This window comes from Varanus komodoensis, unplaced genomic scaffold (genome assembly GCF_004798865.1).
Source record: "Varanus komodoensis strain SLA01 unplaced genomic scaffold, ASM479886v1 scaffold2, whole genome shotgun sequence".
Taxonomy (NCBI): domain Eukaryota; kingdom Metazoa; phylum Chordata; class Lepidosauria; order Squamata; family Varanidae; genus Varanus; species Varanus komodoensis.
The window spans coordinates 148631-161019 of record NW_025335568.1 but is presented as its reverse complement, the minus strand read 5'-3'; the positions used below and the strand labels follow the sequence as shown (position 1 = coordinate 161019).

The 12389-nt window shown below is 62.3% G+C and overlaps 1 protein-coding gene across 1 annotated transcript; it reads left to right on the top strand.

The window, feature by feature from the left end:
- The first annotated feature begins 5763 nt into the window (after positions 1-5763).
- DOK1 (docking protein 1) lies at positions 5764-12086 on the top strand. The gene is made up of 5 exons (XM_044429453.1): positions 5764-5863; positions 9064-9360; positions 9698-9794; positions 10128-10300; positions 10783-12086. The coding sequence occupies exons 1-5, from the start codon at positions 5792-5794 to the stop codon at positions 11866-11868; spliced, it is 1725 nt and encodes a 574-aa protein (XP_044285388.1). The 5' UTR covers positions 5764-5791; the 3' UTR covers positions 11869-12086.
- Positions 12087-12389: the final 303 nt, after the last annotated feature.

Here is a 12389-nt window from a genome sequence, read left to right as displayed (position 1 = left end):
GCCGGGCCTTCCTCCACGCGGCCGCGGCTGGCGAGCAGCCCTCCGAGAAGAAGGCCCGCGCCCTCGCGGGGCGACGGCGGCGGCGGCGCCCGGGGCCGAGGGCCCTCCCGAGGGGGCGCCCCGGGAGGCGGCTCCACCTCCGCCCGCTCTCCCCGCCGGCTGCGTCCGCGGGCCGGAAACCGGGCCAGGAGTGGCGCTGGCCGCCCGCCGCCAGACGGCCCGAGAAGCGCCCCCGCCTCGGCGCCCCGCGTCCCAGACGCGCGAGCAGCTCCCGCCGCCGCCGCATCCCCGTCCCGCCTGCGCGGGCGGCCTCCGCCCGCGCAGCGCAAAGCCGCGGCGCCCCCTCCCCTCTCCGGCTGACCTCTGTGGAGCCGCCGCCCGCCGCCAGCCTCTCGCGCCTTGTCCGCGCCGCTGCCCGGGCCAGGCGTGGAGGGGCCGCCCCGTCCGGCCTCCCCTTCACCCCGCCCCCGGTGCTGCTGGCCGCCTCGGACGGCCGGGGCGTCCCAGGGCACAGCCTAGCGAGGTGGAGCGGGCACCCCGCGCGAGCCTGCCTTGGGCGGCGGGCGCCCCCTTGGGGCTCTGCACTCCGGTGGAAGCTGCTCGGAGGCCGTCCGGTGGTGGGGAACCGGTGGGCCTCGCGACTGGCCGGCCCACCAGGGCCCGCGCAGCCAGAGGGCCATGGCGGGCTTGGCTGAGCAGGAAAAACGGGCGCGCGCGCGGGCGTGCTCCTTTCCACAGAACGCGTAGGCGCCTCTGGGCTCCACTGGAAGCCTCCCCCACCCCAGACAGACGGAGCGGGTGGGGGAAGCCTTGGCCCTGTAGGAACTGGGACGCACTGGGATGGCCTCCCACCCTTTTGACTACGCTCAGTGTATTTTCTGTTTAATGTCTGCTCCCGTAACCCCCCCCCCCGTGCCTCTCCCAGGGTAATGCCCAGGGAAGGGGCAAGGTGCCCAGCGCTGTGCATGGCCAGGCCCAATGGAAAGTGACCCCATCAAGGGGTTGGCGCCGTGGGCACTTCCAGGAGTTGGAAGGGACAGCAGAGGCTCTAATCGAACGCTGTGATGCCCATGCAGGACGGGAGCGGGCAGCTTCTGTCTGAGAGCAAGGAAGAAGGGAGAGCCCGAGGTCCCTCCCCTGGCCATGGAACGTGGTGGGCACTGAGCCATCGCCCCTGTGACAGGCCTCCGTGGGCCAGGAACAGCCTTCTCCGAGTTGCCTCACCTCCAGGTGAAACAGTGAGCAGCCCTTCACCACCTCCCCATCCTCCTCTGGACACGCTCCTATATCCAGGTGGTCCCTCTTTAAATTTGTGATGGCCAGAACTGGACTCCAGGCACTGTCTGGCAAAAAGGGAATGGATCAGAACCATGACTTCTCATGAGCCGAACACGGAACAGTGGCTTCCTTGGAACTACAACTATGGTGGCCTTTGCAGCTGCCACATCACATGCTCTAGCCAACCCCCCACGCCCCTCCTTTGCACACGTCCAGCTGTGAGGGCTAAACTGGATGTGACCTAACCTGCATCTGAACAGTTATTTATTCATCACAGATACTTTCTATTCTGCTTTCCATGTTTTAAAGACGATTTCCAAAATGGCTTCAGAGATAAAGTCTGAATAAAAGACAAACCAAGTAATTGCAAGAATAAAACAATTATAAGATGGGGAGATCCTCATTAAGATAATGGGGAGGGGAGCTGACAGTGCTCTGAGTCAGGGAAATAGCTTGAACAAACCGGTGTGATGGACACCTTGGAGGCCTGTGTCCTGGAAGACTGCTGATTCCCAGAGGGATCAGCAAAATATCTAACTGGGCCCTCCAAGAGATTCTTAACATGTGTTGCTGATCACTTTCTTTAAGAGAAAGTGCAGGAAAGGACAAGCGGAGCGGCTGCCCTTGACTAAGTGCTAACCAACCGGGAAGACCTGGTGGGAACGTGGCCATGTCAGACTTGAATTCTTGATTCTAGAGAAGCAGAGGCCAAAAGAGTACCAGAGATGTCAAGAAAGCCAATGTGAATAAACTCAGCAGTGATAAGTAAGGTCCTATGGCAAGTGATTCTAATGAGAAAAGGCCACCAAGAAAAGTGGGATTTTTTTTTTAATTTAAAGGCACAATCCCAAACAATTTCTAAAAGGAAAAAGGGTACAAGACGACAGAAGAAGTCCTGGTGGCTTCACACAAAGGCTAGGGATGCTCTGAAAACAGGAAAGGACCTGGATAGCAAGTAGAAGGAAGGCCAAGGAGGAGCACAGAAATAGAGCATGGAATCGCACAGATGGAGTCAGGAAGGCTAAAGCTAGGGCTGAACCGAGGCTAGTGAAAGATGCTGAAAGCAACAAAAAAGCTTCCTTCAGGTATGTTCAAAGCAAAGGCAGAGGAAAGAAATGGGGCTGAAGGACTCAGTGTGGATGGGAAAGTGACGGCAGTTGACAAAGACAAAGAGAAGTGCTCAATGCCCACTTTGGCTCCATCTTCTCCCAGAAGAAGAGCTATGACTTTCCAGATGAAGGGGAAGTGCAAGCTGAGGGGGCAGCTCCAGATTGATAGGCAAATGATCCAGGATCATCCAACTGGGCTGAGTGAGTTCAGATCGCCAGGGCCCAGTAAACTCTGCCCTGGGTTCCTGAAGGAGCTAACAGAGGGGCTCCCAGGACCACGCTGTGTTCTCTTTGAGAAATCATGGAGGACGAGGGCAGTGCCAGGTAAGTGGAGAACGGCTGATGTCCAATTTCAAGAAAGGAAAAAGAAACAGAACCTGGGAACTACAGACCAGTCCGTCTGACATCAGTCCTGGGATGATTCTGGAGCAGAATATAAGGCAGTCAGTCTGCAAACACCCTGAAAGCCATGCAGGGATTCCTCAGGAACAAATCCTGCCAAGCTAATCCAATTTCATTCTTTGATTGGATAACTTCCCTGGTGGACTGTGGGAATGCTCTGGACAGAAGAATTCAGCACAGCTCTTGGCAAGGTGTCCTGTGACATCCTGATTCGCAAACTAGCTCAATGTGGGCTACATGGAACAACAATCAGGTGGATCCACAGTTGGGTACAGAATCGGACTGAGAAAGTGCTCCTCAGTGGCAACTTCTCAAACTGGGGGGAGGTAGCATGAAAACAGAAAGAGAGAGAGTCAGAAGGGGCCACCCAGGCCATCTAGTCTGACCCCTGGCTCCAGGCGGCTCCACTCACGACATGCCCACCAACTGCATGTCTCCCCTATCCTTGAACACCCTCACCGATGGGGCCTCAACCACCTCCTGTGGAAGCCCATTCCATACCCTCGGGGTCCTGTCAGGAAGCGCTTCCTGGCATCCAAATGGAACCTGGGTTCCCTGAACTTTGCTCCATTGGAGCACAACCTGTCCTCTTCTGCAGGGGAGAACAGGTCTCTACCCATCTCCGTGTGACACCCCCTCACATACCTGTATGTCGCCAACAGATCCCCTCTGAGTCTCCTCTTCTCCAGACTGAAGAGACCCAGTTCCCTCAGTCTCGCCTCATATGGCTTCCCCTGCAATCTGGCCACCATCCTTGTGGCCCTGCACTGCACTGACTCTAACCTGGCTACATCCTTCCTGCCTGAAGAAATCTTCTAGCCTCCATTGCTGAGCTGGGGACAAGCCATTCCTGGACAGTCAGCAAGTGAGAGGCTCCCCGGCATCTCCCCCAGAGCAACAAGGAAGGGGGTTCTTCCTCCTCCTGCATGTGCACCAGGGGCAAGTGTCCTAGGAAGAGAGCCTGAGGCAGGTGCAGAAGAGACGTGAGTTTTCTCCAGCACAGGTGCCCAGGTGTGGTTTTCCCCACGCCTAAAAACAAATAAAATAGATACAACAATTACAACAACAATACAATAACAACATAGGTCATAAATAGCAGGATTAGAAATGCATCACAATTACTTACAAATATTGTGTAAGTACCTGACACAAGCACCAGGAGAGTTTTGCCATGGACATAGGAGGCCATGAGCATGTCATGAGTGGAGCCGGCTAGAGCCAGGCTCAAACTAGATGGCCCAGGAGCCTCTTTCTGACTTGCGCAGTTTCTGTGTTTCTACAGGGTCTTCAGAGAACCAGGGGGGCATCTTAGCACAGGGTGGGATGGCCAGACAGCATTTTACCATTTAATTTGCTCTTTGCTGCTGATTTTGCTTGTGCAGTGAAAGTGACTGACATTCTGCTTTGTGCCCAAACCCTAACCGTCTTCCCATTCTGAATGTGTAATGATGCTCTGCCTCGCTGTCATCAAAGCTGGGACTGTGTGGGCTGCGAGAGGAGAGCAGCAGTGCCTCCCGGCTGAGTCACACTGCAGTGCTGGTCTGTGCACCACATGCAGAGGGCGACCTGCACTCCAGGCACAGGGGCTGGAGACTCAGGTGGGATTCCAGGCTAGGCCTGGCGCCCACAGGACAGAGTGCTGCAGAACGGAGGAGGCTCTGCTTCTGTGACCCTTGCTGGTGACCTGTGGCTGGTCTAAACAGAAGCACAGGGTGTCCAGGTGTCCTATTGGGCAGTCCTCTGTTGCAGAGAGTTGGCAAAGGGCAGGCCTGCACAGTACACATTTGGTTTGAAATCGAAACGCCGTACGAAGTGAGACCTTGAAATTGCCTGTTCAAGTCAGCACAGGAGAACTGCATGGAAAGGGGTGCAAGTCACCTGGGCTCAGTATTCCTGAGTATGATGTGTCTTGCATTTGTTTGAATAAAAGGTATTTCTGAACGCGAAAGTATATACAAATTTGCACGTGCATGTTACACAACAGGTATCGTATTTTATCTGCTGCTCAGGACATCATCTTTGGCAACGAATAGGCGGCTGCCCCACTCCTTGCTCACCTCAGAGCGCCGCCGGTCGCGGAGCCCTATTACCAGCACGCGGCCTGAGAACCTGCAAGTCTGAGACTAAGCTGAGATATAAGCCTGGGTGTATTTATTCCCAGTGCAGCCCTGCAGGCCTAGCAAGTCACAGAGCCCGGAAAGGCAGCACAGTTCTCCGTGGAAGAGGCATCCGCGGCACGTCCCTCCGCTACACGCGAAGCAGCCGCGCCGTGGCCCGCGGCTCTCATCAGCAGCACAGGGCGGCCAGGCGGGAGGGACGAGGCATCGGGCGGGCGGCGAGCGACTCTCCGTGGGCGTCCCGCGCCCCTCCCATCCAGAGCCACGTCCGGCCCGCGGCCAAGAAACGCCGGCGCTCAACTTCCGCGCCTCCGGCGTCGGGGATGCCAGCTGCGCGGCCGCGGAGCGCCTTCCGCCCTCCGCCGAGGAGGCGCCCGCTGCCATGCCCGGGCGGGAGGCGCCTCTCCGCGGCCCCTCCTGTGACGCCCCCTCCAGCCCGAGTCCGATGGCCCGGCCCGGCCGGCCCGGCCCGAGCAGCAAACGCGCCGAGGCCCCGGGACAGTGGCCGGGGCCCGCGCTGGGGCGAGCGGCCTCCCGCAGCCCCTCCCACAGCTTGGCCAGGCCGGCCGGCCGGCCCGGAGGCCTCCCAGCCGCAGGAAACGGCGTGCAGCGCAGAAGTGCCGAAGCGGCCCCTGCTCCGCACGGCCGCTCCGGGCAGGCGGGCACGCAAGAGCGGAGCGTTCTGCACACGCTCCCGGCGGCGCAGGGCCGGCTTCCCCGGGGCCCCACCCGCCGCGAGCGAGCGGCCCGCCCCTCCCCGTCTTCCTCCTTGGCGGGGGCGGGGCTGGGCCGCGCCCTCGTGAGAGTCCCGCCCCGCTTCCGAAGTGGCGGCTCCGGAGCGGCTCCGCTTCCTCTGCGGAGCGCTGCCTCGCGGGCCTCGCCCGGATGGACCCCCCGGTCAAGGCGGGCCCGCTTCTGCTGCAGCAGCCGCCCGGGGGACTGCGCCTCGGGGCCAAGGTAGGCGAGCCCGGCGCGGGCTGGGTTTGCCTGGCTCGCCTGTCCTCGGTCAAGGGGAAGTGCGCTCCCGGAGCCGCGGAGGGCGACGCCGCCCCTCGGTGGGAGTGGGAGCACGGGCGCGCCAGGCACCACGCGGGGAGCCGGGGGGCGACGGGGCGGGCCGGCCGGGCCGGCCCGGGGGCGCGGGTCTGGCGGCGCGCCCGGCTCTTCCGGGCTCGCTGCGCGCCTCGGCCCCGGCGACTGTTTGCAGCCCCAGGCACGCACGGACGTGCGCACGGACGCCCCCGTGCCGTCGGCCGGCGGCTGCCTCGCTGCCGGGAAGGGTGAGGGGGCGCGCCCCGCGTGCCAGTGGCGCCCGAGTGGGGCGTCCGGCCCCGCCGCTCGCGGCGCGCAGCCAGGGCGCGGCCCCGGCTCGGGGTGCGCACAGTGGACGCGGCGGCCCTCGGGCGTCCGGCTGGGCGAGGCGGCGGAAGGGGCTCTCGGCCGAGGCTGCCCCCGGAAGACGCCGGCCGGCGGGCATCCCCGGCCCGAGCCCTCGCGGCGGGGAGGAAAGGGGCGCGGCGTGGCGGAGCCCGCGTGCCTCCCCGCGCGAGGGGGAGCAGGAACCGTGGGCCGCCAGCGGGCGCCTGACGGTGCCGACCCCGAAGCAGAGCGGAGGTGGGGGGGGGCGTGGGGCCGCTTCGCGCGGCGCGGCTGCTCGCTGTCCTGCATCCGGCGCGGTGCTCACATGCAGCTGGGGCGGGATCCAGGCCTTCCCCGACGCGAGGGCCTGTTGCCGCGGTACCCCGTAGCTTGCCCCTGCCCCGCGAGGCGGCCCCTCCGCGTAGCTGCCACGAGGCCTTTCCCGCGCGTCAGGCTGTTGCCCTGAGGTCTCCTGCGAGCAAAGCGCTGCGCGGCCAGCCTGCTGCGCTCCGCCGGCTGGGGAAAAGGGAAGCTGTGGCTGCCCTCTTGGCGCCACTTCCCGGCCGTGGCCCTGTGGGGGGCTTCCACGGGAGGAAATGATCTCCAGCACCCTCAAGACTAGCATGGATCTGCACCTGCTTCGGGATCTTGTCCGAGCATTCACTTAGTTCTCTGGACTACTTAATGCGGAATATAAGTTAAATCAACCACTGCCTGAGGATTGACTGGACTCTGCAGGCCTCCCTGCGCCATCAGAGATGAACCAGCCATGGAGTTTCCCATGAAAAGCAGTCTGAAGGGGATTTTGACCTCTCATTCATCCCTCAGAAAGAGGGGTCTGCCATAGCTGGCATCCTTGGGGAGGAGGGGGGCCTCTTCCCTCACCCCATTTGTGTTCTGTCTGGTTTTTCTGCTTGCTTAAACAAACCCGGACTGTACATTTGGACAGCTGCCGTTACCTGCCCCTTGACTTACCTGGAGCCCTTTTAATGGCATGGGATTGTGCTCCTGGATTCCCAGTGATCTGCTAATGTACGGAGCAAGTGCAGGGACCCGCAAGATAAGCCAAACTTGAGCTGTGCCGGAGGCAACCTCCTCTCCTTCAGCGAGTGGCTTTTGCTGAACGGCTACTTAACTTTCAGGCTTCTGACTCAGTGGCATGTACTCCAACTGCAGGTACATTTGCTAAGCCTGAGTACTCGGGCCACTGCTCAAGTCCCGAAGCAGGTGGTGCTGCTGTGGAGGGAAGCAGCTCTGAGCCTGAACTGGGGGATTTGCCTCGTGCGTCCCACCAGGGCCTGCCATCCATCTGGGGCTTCATTTGCAAACGCGCCGGCCCCGTTGGATCGCGCCGGGAGCGGGAGTCCGACTTCCTTCCTTTCAAGCGAACTCTTCTTCACGCAGCGACTTTGTTTGTCATGTTGAGGGTGACTGAGCTAGTGGGTTTGGCTTCCTTCCATCTTGCTAACCTCAGCTTGCCACCGCTGCCTCCCATCTCACATATGCAAAAGTCGGATTCCTGGAGACGGTTTTGTTTGAAATAACAGCACGTCAGCTCTTTAATAGGCCTGCAGTGTGGCCAGGTGTTGTGTGAGCTGCTCCCCCGCCTCAAGGGCCCATTCACACGGGCTCTGCTGAGGCTCCTGTGCGCTGAATGCCTCCTGCAACCCACCCCGGGCCTCCCATTGCTTTCTTGCTATGACATCGTCATGTGGAGACCCTCCAGGCTCACGTGTTGCTCTGGGTGCCCAGGGAACTATAGCGGCTTCACCATCCCGGTGTCCTCCGATGTCTGGCGAGCACAGCTGCAGCATTCCTGGCTGTTGGCTGTGCTGGCTGGGCCTGATGGGAATTGAAGTCCAAACTATCTGGAGGATGCCAGGTGATGAAGGGTGAGCGGAGACAGGCAGGCTCGGCACAGCTTCCCTGCACTCCATGTTTTGTGAAGCGGTAACGGGACAGCAATTCCTACAGCATGCGGTAACGGGACAGCAATTCCTACAACATGAAAGCCACACTGGGTCAGACGAAATGTCCATCTAATCCAGCATTTTGATAAAACAGGGCAGCCGGGCAAGCCAAACAGTGGCAAACCAGTTGCCCTCAGGTTCCCTCCAGCAGGATGGGGGCAAGACCTTCGCATGCTCAAGCTCCTCAGCAACTGGTTTATGCCGACATGCCACCTCTGGTAAAGGAGGAAGCTCGGAGCCAGCAAGGCTAGTAGCCAGCAATAGCCTCCTCCCTCATGAGTCTCTCCAATCCCTTTTTAAAGCCACACAGACTGGCAGCTGCCACTACTTCCGTGGCAGTGGATTCCAATTTAGCTGGAGCACTCTGTGGCTGGGTAGGCGTGGATCCCCTTGAGGACAGCCTGCAAGAGGGAAACGCCTGCTTTTTTATACTGTGTTTCACCCTGAGGCTCCCCAAGCAGTGCACGCAATCTGCATTAGGTCCCTCTAAGGAGCATGAGCCCTGCTGGATCAGGCTGAAGGTCCATATAGTCCAGCATTCAATCAAACGGGGTGGCCTGGGAAGCCCCCAGCAGATCCTGCTCAGGGTTTGAGGTCATTTCTAGGCCTTTTTATACTGTTGTTATAGATGTTGCAATTTGCTTGGGGGCAGCCAGGGCAACCCAGAGTGCCAGAGAGTCCAGGCCTAGCTCCAGCCTTTGCCCACAAGTGCACACAAGGCTCCCGGTTGGAGTGAAGGGCTTCTAAGGTGCATAAAGGGGGCCAGCAGGATCCCGCCGGTTCCCCCCCAGCTTTCACCCAGCACTCACCTGCCGTGTCTGCTTGCAGCGATGGAAGAAGAGCTGGTTTGTGCTGTACCCAGCCAGTTCTCATGGTGTGGCCCGCCTGGAGTTCTTTGACTGCAAAGAGGGTGCCGTGGCGGCCGACAGAGTCTGCACCAAGCGCCTGGACAAGAAGATCGTGCGGCTAGCGGACTGTGTGAGCATAGCTCCTGCCCCGGAATGCAGCGCCAAAGAAGGCCTCTCTGTCTTCCGCCTCGAGACCAGCGAGCGCACCTATGTCTTTGCCGCTGAGCCGCAGGAAGTGACCGAGTGGGTAGCCAGGCTCTGCGAGACTGCATTCCCGGTGAGCGGGCTGGAAGCTCTGGCCATTCGCCTTGCCAGGGGCTGGTGGGCAGCAGTGATCGCGAATTGGTCTGCCTTGGGCCACAGATGGCCGGGCCTGAGCTCGCGCATCGGCTCTCTTCAAGGAAGGCGGTGCCTGTGGCAGCGGCAGAGGCATGAGCACGCATGCTGCACCGCAGAGCCCCTTGGCTGTCCTTCTAGATCCCGGCACGGGAACAGTCGGGAAGCCTCGTCTGGCGGCTCTGAGCCTGGAGCGCTGGTTGGGGTGGAGGAGGAGAGGCTGTTGAGTGAGGAGCCCTGCTCCCCCTTCAGGGTTGCACTTTCCCATCTTGCTGCAGGGCAGCCCTGGCCAGGCAGGCCAGCCTCCTGCTGAGCGGGGCAGAGAGCGGGCGCTGGAAATGGCCACGAACTCCATTTACGATTCACGAGAGGAAGGTAGGAGTGCCGTGGCAGGCGAGCCCCCCAAACGTCGTGCATTCCAAGCCCTCCCTGCATGATGGGGGTGGGTGGCGGGGGGGGGGAGCGGCAGAGATCGGCTGCAGCAGAGCAAGTCAGCATGCCAGAAACGCCCTTTGGGCCGCCTTTGGTGCCAGGAGCGCGGGATTGCCAGGTGGGGGGAGAGCTTGGACGGGGGGCTTCCCCATGGGCCCTCCTCTGCTCTGCAAGAGCGAGAGAGAGAGGAGATGGTGTGTGTGTGTACATACACAAGTGGGGGGGGGGGTTGATGGACAGCAGGTGCTCCTGCAGAGCTCTCCCCGTCTGCCACAGTGAGCGAGTTCCGGGTGACGGTGCAGAAGACGGAGGCAGCGGAGCGCTGCAGGCTGCGGGGGCCGTACGTGCTGAGGGCGTCCCGGAGCAGCCTCGCCCTCGCGGAGCCCCACTCCAGCTCGCCACTTTACACCTGGCCCTACCGCCTCCTCCGCAGATATGGCCGGGACAAGGTGGGGCACAGGAGAAGAATGGGCGGGTGTAAGGGGGGGCAGAGAGAACAGGGGAAGGAGGGGGATGGGGGTGGCGCCAGCCTTGCCTGCTGGCCTGGGTGCCATCACGGCAGCTGGCCAAAGCAGGGTGGGCCAGGCATGGGCCTTGTGCAGCAGGGCGACCAGGGAGGCTCCTGTTTGGGGTTGTCTGCGGGGGGGGGGGGGGCAGCCTCTTGCCCACTGTACCGAAGCACCGGTAGCGCTTGCCCCGTGCAGAGAATGGGAAGGTGCTCAAGCCAGAGGCCGTCCGGACAGCCTGTGCAGCGATGGGCCACCGTCCGATTTGGGCCCGGGCCAAGGGGCCGTGTGGGGATCAGGCCTGTCCCGACCCTGCAGTCCAGGGCCAAGCGGCTGGTGCATGTCATGGGGCTGGCATTCGCCCACCCCCTCTGCCATGCCCGCGGCGGTCCAGAAGAGGAACTGAGCCGGCTTCTGTCTCGCAGGTGATGTTCTCCTTTGAAGCCGGCCGGCGCTGCGAGTCTGGCCCCGGCAATTTTGCCTTTGAGACGAAGCAGGGGAACGAGATTTTCCACGTTGTGCAGGCTGCGATCCAGGCTCAGAAGGCCCAGGTGGAAGAGAACCGGCAGAGCAGTGGCTCCCTGGATGCGGAGGCTGCTGGCGTGGCCCACATCCAGAGCACCCTTGCCAACTTGTTCGGCCTGGAGGGCGAGGGCCCTGGGCCAGAGCAGTGGCCGACCAGGAAGGCCCTGACTGCCAAGCTCAGCCTTGCCCTGGAGAAGGAGACAGCTGTGCGAGAGCCTCCGGCACAGTGGCCGTGCACCCCGCCCCGCTCGCCGCTCCCCGGGGTGCCTTCGGAGGATGTGGCCAACGTCTACGCAGAGCCCCTGGACGCGGTCAAGGGGTCCCGGCCAAGACCGGACACACTCTACGCCGACCCTGTGGACACCAGGCGTGAGGGTGGCGTGGGGCAGGAGTCGTGGCCCCAGGCCACGAAGGTGCTGTACGAGCAGGTGGGGCCGGGGCCCAGCAGCCACCAGGGCCTCTCGAGTGGCAAAGTCCACATCTACGATGAGCCGGAAGGCCGGGCCCTGCTGCCTGCCCCGGCCTCGGCCCCGGCCGCCATCTACGACGAGGCCTGCCTCCCTTGCGAGGCCTGGCGGACCCAGGCTAGGGAAAGCCAGGCGGGCTACGAACTGCCTTTCCTCCCTGGCGCTGGGGATTATGCAGTTCCAGCCTTCCACCAGAAAGCGGGGCCCAAGGCTCCCAAGCCCTGCCCTGCCCCAAAGCTGCCCCGGGCCCGCCGGAAGTCCCCCCAGCCAGGCAGCAACGGCGCGCCGCGCGCTCCATCGGCACCGGAGAGGAATGGGCTCCTGGGAGGCTCCGGCAACAGCAGCAACAACAACAGCAACGCCTCCCGCGAGCTGCTGGCGGGGGAGCATGGGACTGAGGAGCCCCTGTACAGCCGTGTGCTGAGGCTGCCACCAGGCCGGGCCGGCCACCCCGGGCCGGAGCAGTCGGTGGATGGGAGCCGGCCGGCCTCTGTGTACGAGGACCTGGGCGAGATTTGAGGCCGCCTGAGCTGGACCCTCCCCATTGCTGGCTTCCTGGGCCGGGGGCATTTTGGGGTCCCCGGGGCCCTGAGGCACGCGGTTGGTGGCCGGTGCTCCGCTTCCCCCCGCAGTCATGCACAGCCAGAGCCTTGGCTGGGCCCTCCTGCAGGCAGCCAGACATGCTCGCAACGCATCTTTCTGGAGAAGTTTATTTTGGTATTAAAGCCTTTCTTGGAGCTGCGTGCACTGCCTGCCGGGGGTGGGGGGGGGGGCATCCTGCTGCCTCTGGCCTGCAGCACCCAGGGCATGCCGAAGCCCATGCAGGCCGGGCCTGGGACAGGTGTGGGCGGGCGCCTCTCCTCCACTGTGGGGTTTCCGAGGCCTGGGGGGGAGGGAGGACAGCGAAGCTGAGGGAGCTAGCTGGCCCGCTTCCCCTTGTATGTCTAGCCAGGCACTGCTGACGCCGACTGGCAGCAGGCCTCCCCCTCCAGGGTGTGGGCAGTGGGTTTCCAGTCGTCCTCGGGGGCCGTGGGGGGCAG

Coding starts and splice junctions, on each gene's coding strand:
- DOK1 (XM_044429453.1), top strand. CDS start 5,792: ATGGACCCCCCGGTCAAGGCGGGCCCGCTTCTGCTGCAGCAGCCGCCC. Junction 9,361..9,697: donor TCTGCGAGACTGCATTCCCG/GTGAGCGGGCTG, acceptor ATCTTGCTGCAG/GGCAGCCCTGGCCAGGCAGG. Junction 10,301..10,782: donor GCAGATATGGCCGGGACAAG/GTGGGGCACAGG, acceptor TCTGTCTCGCAG/GTGATGTTCTCCTTTGAAGC.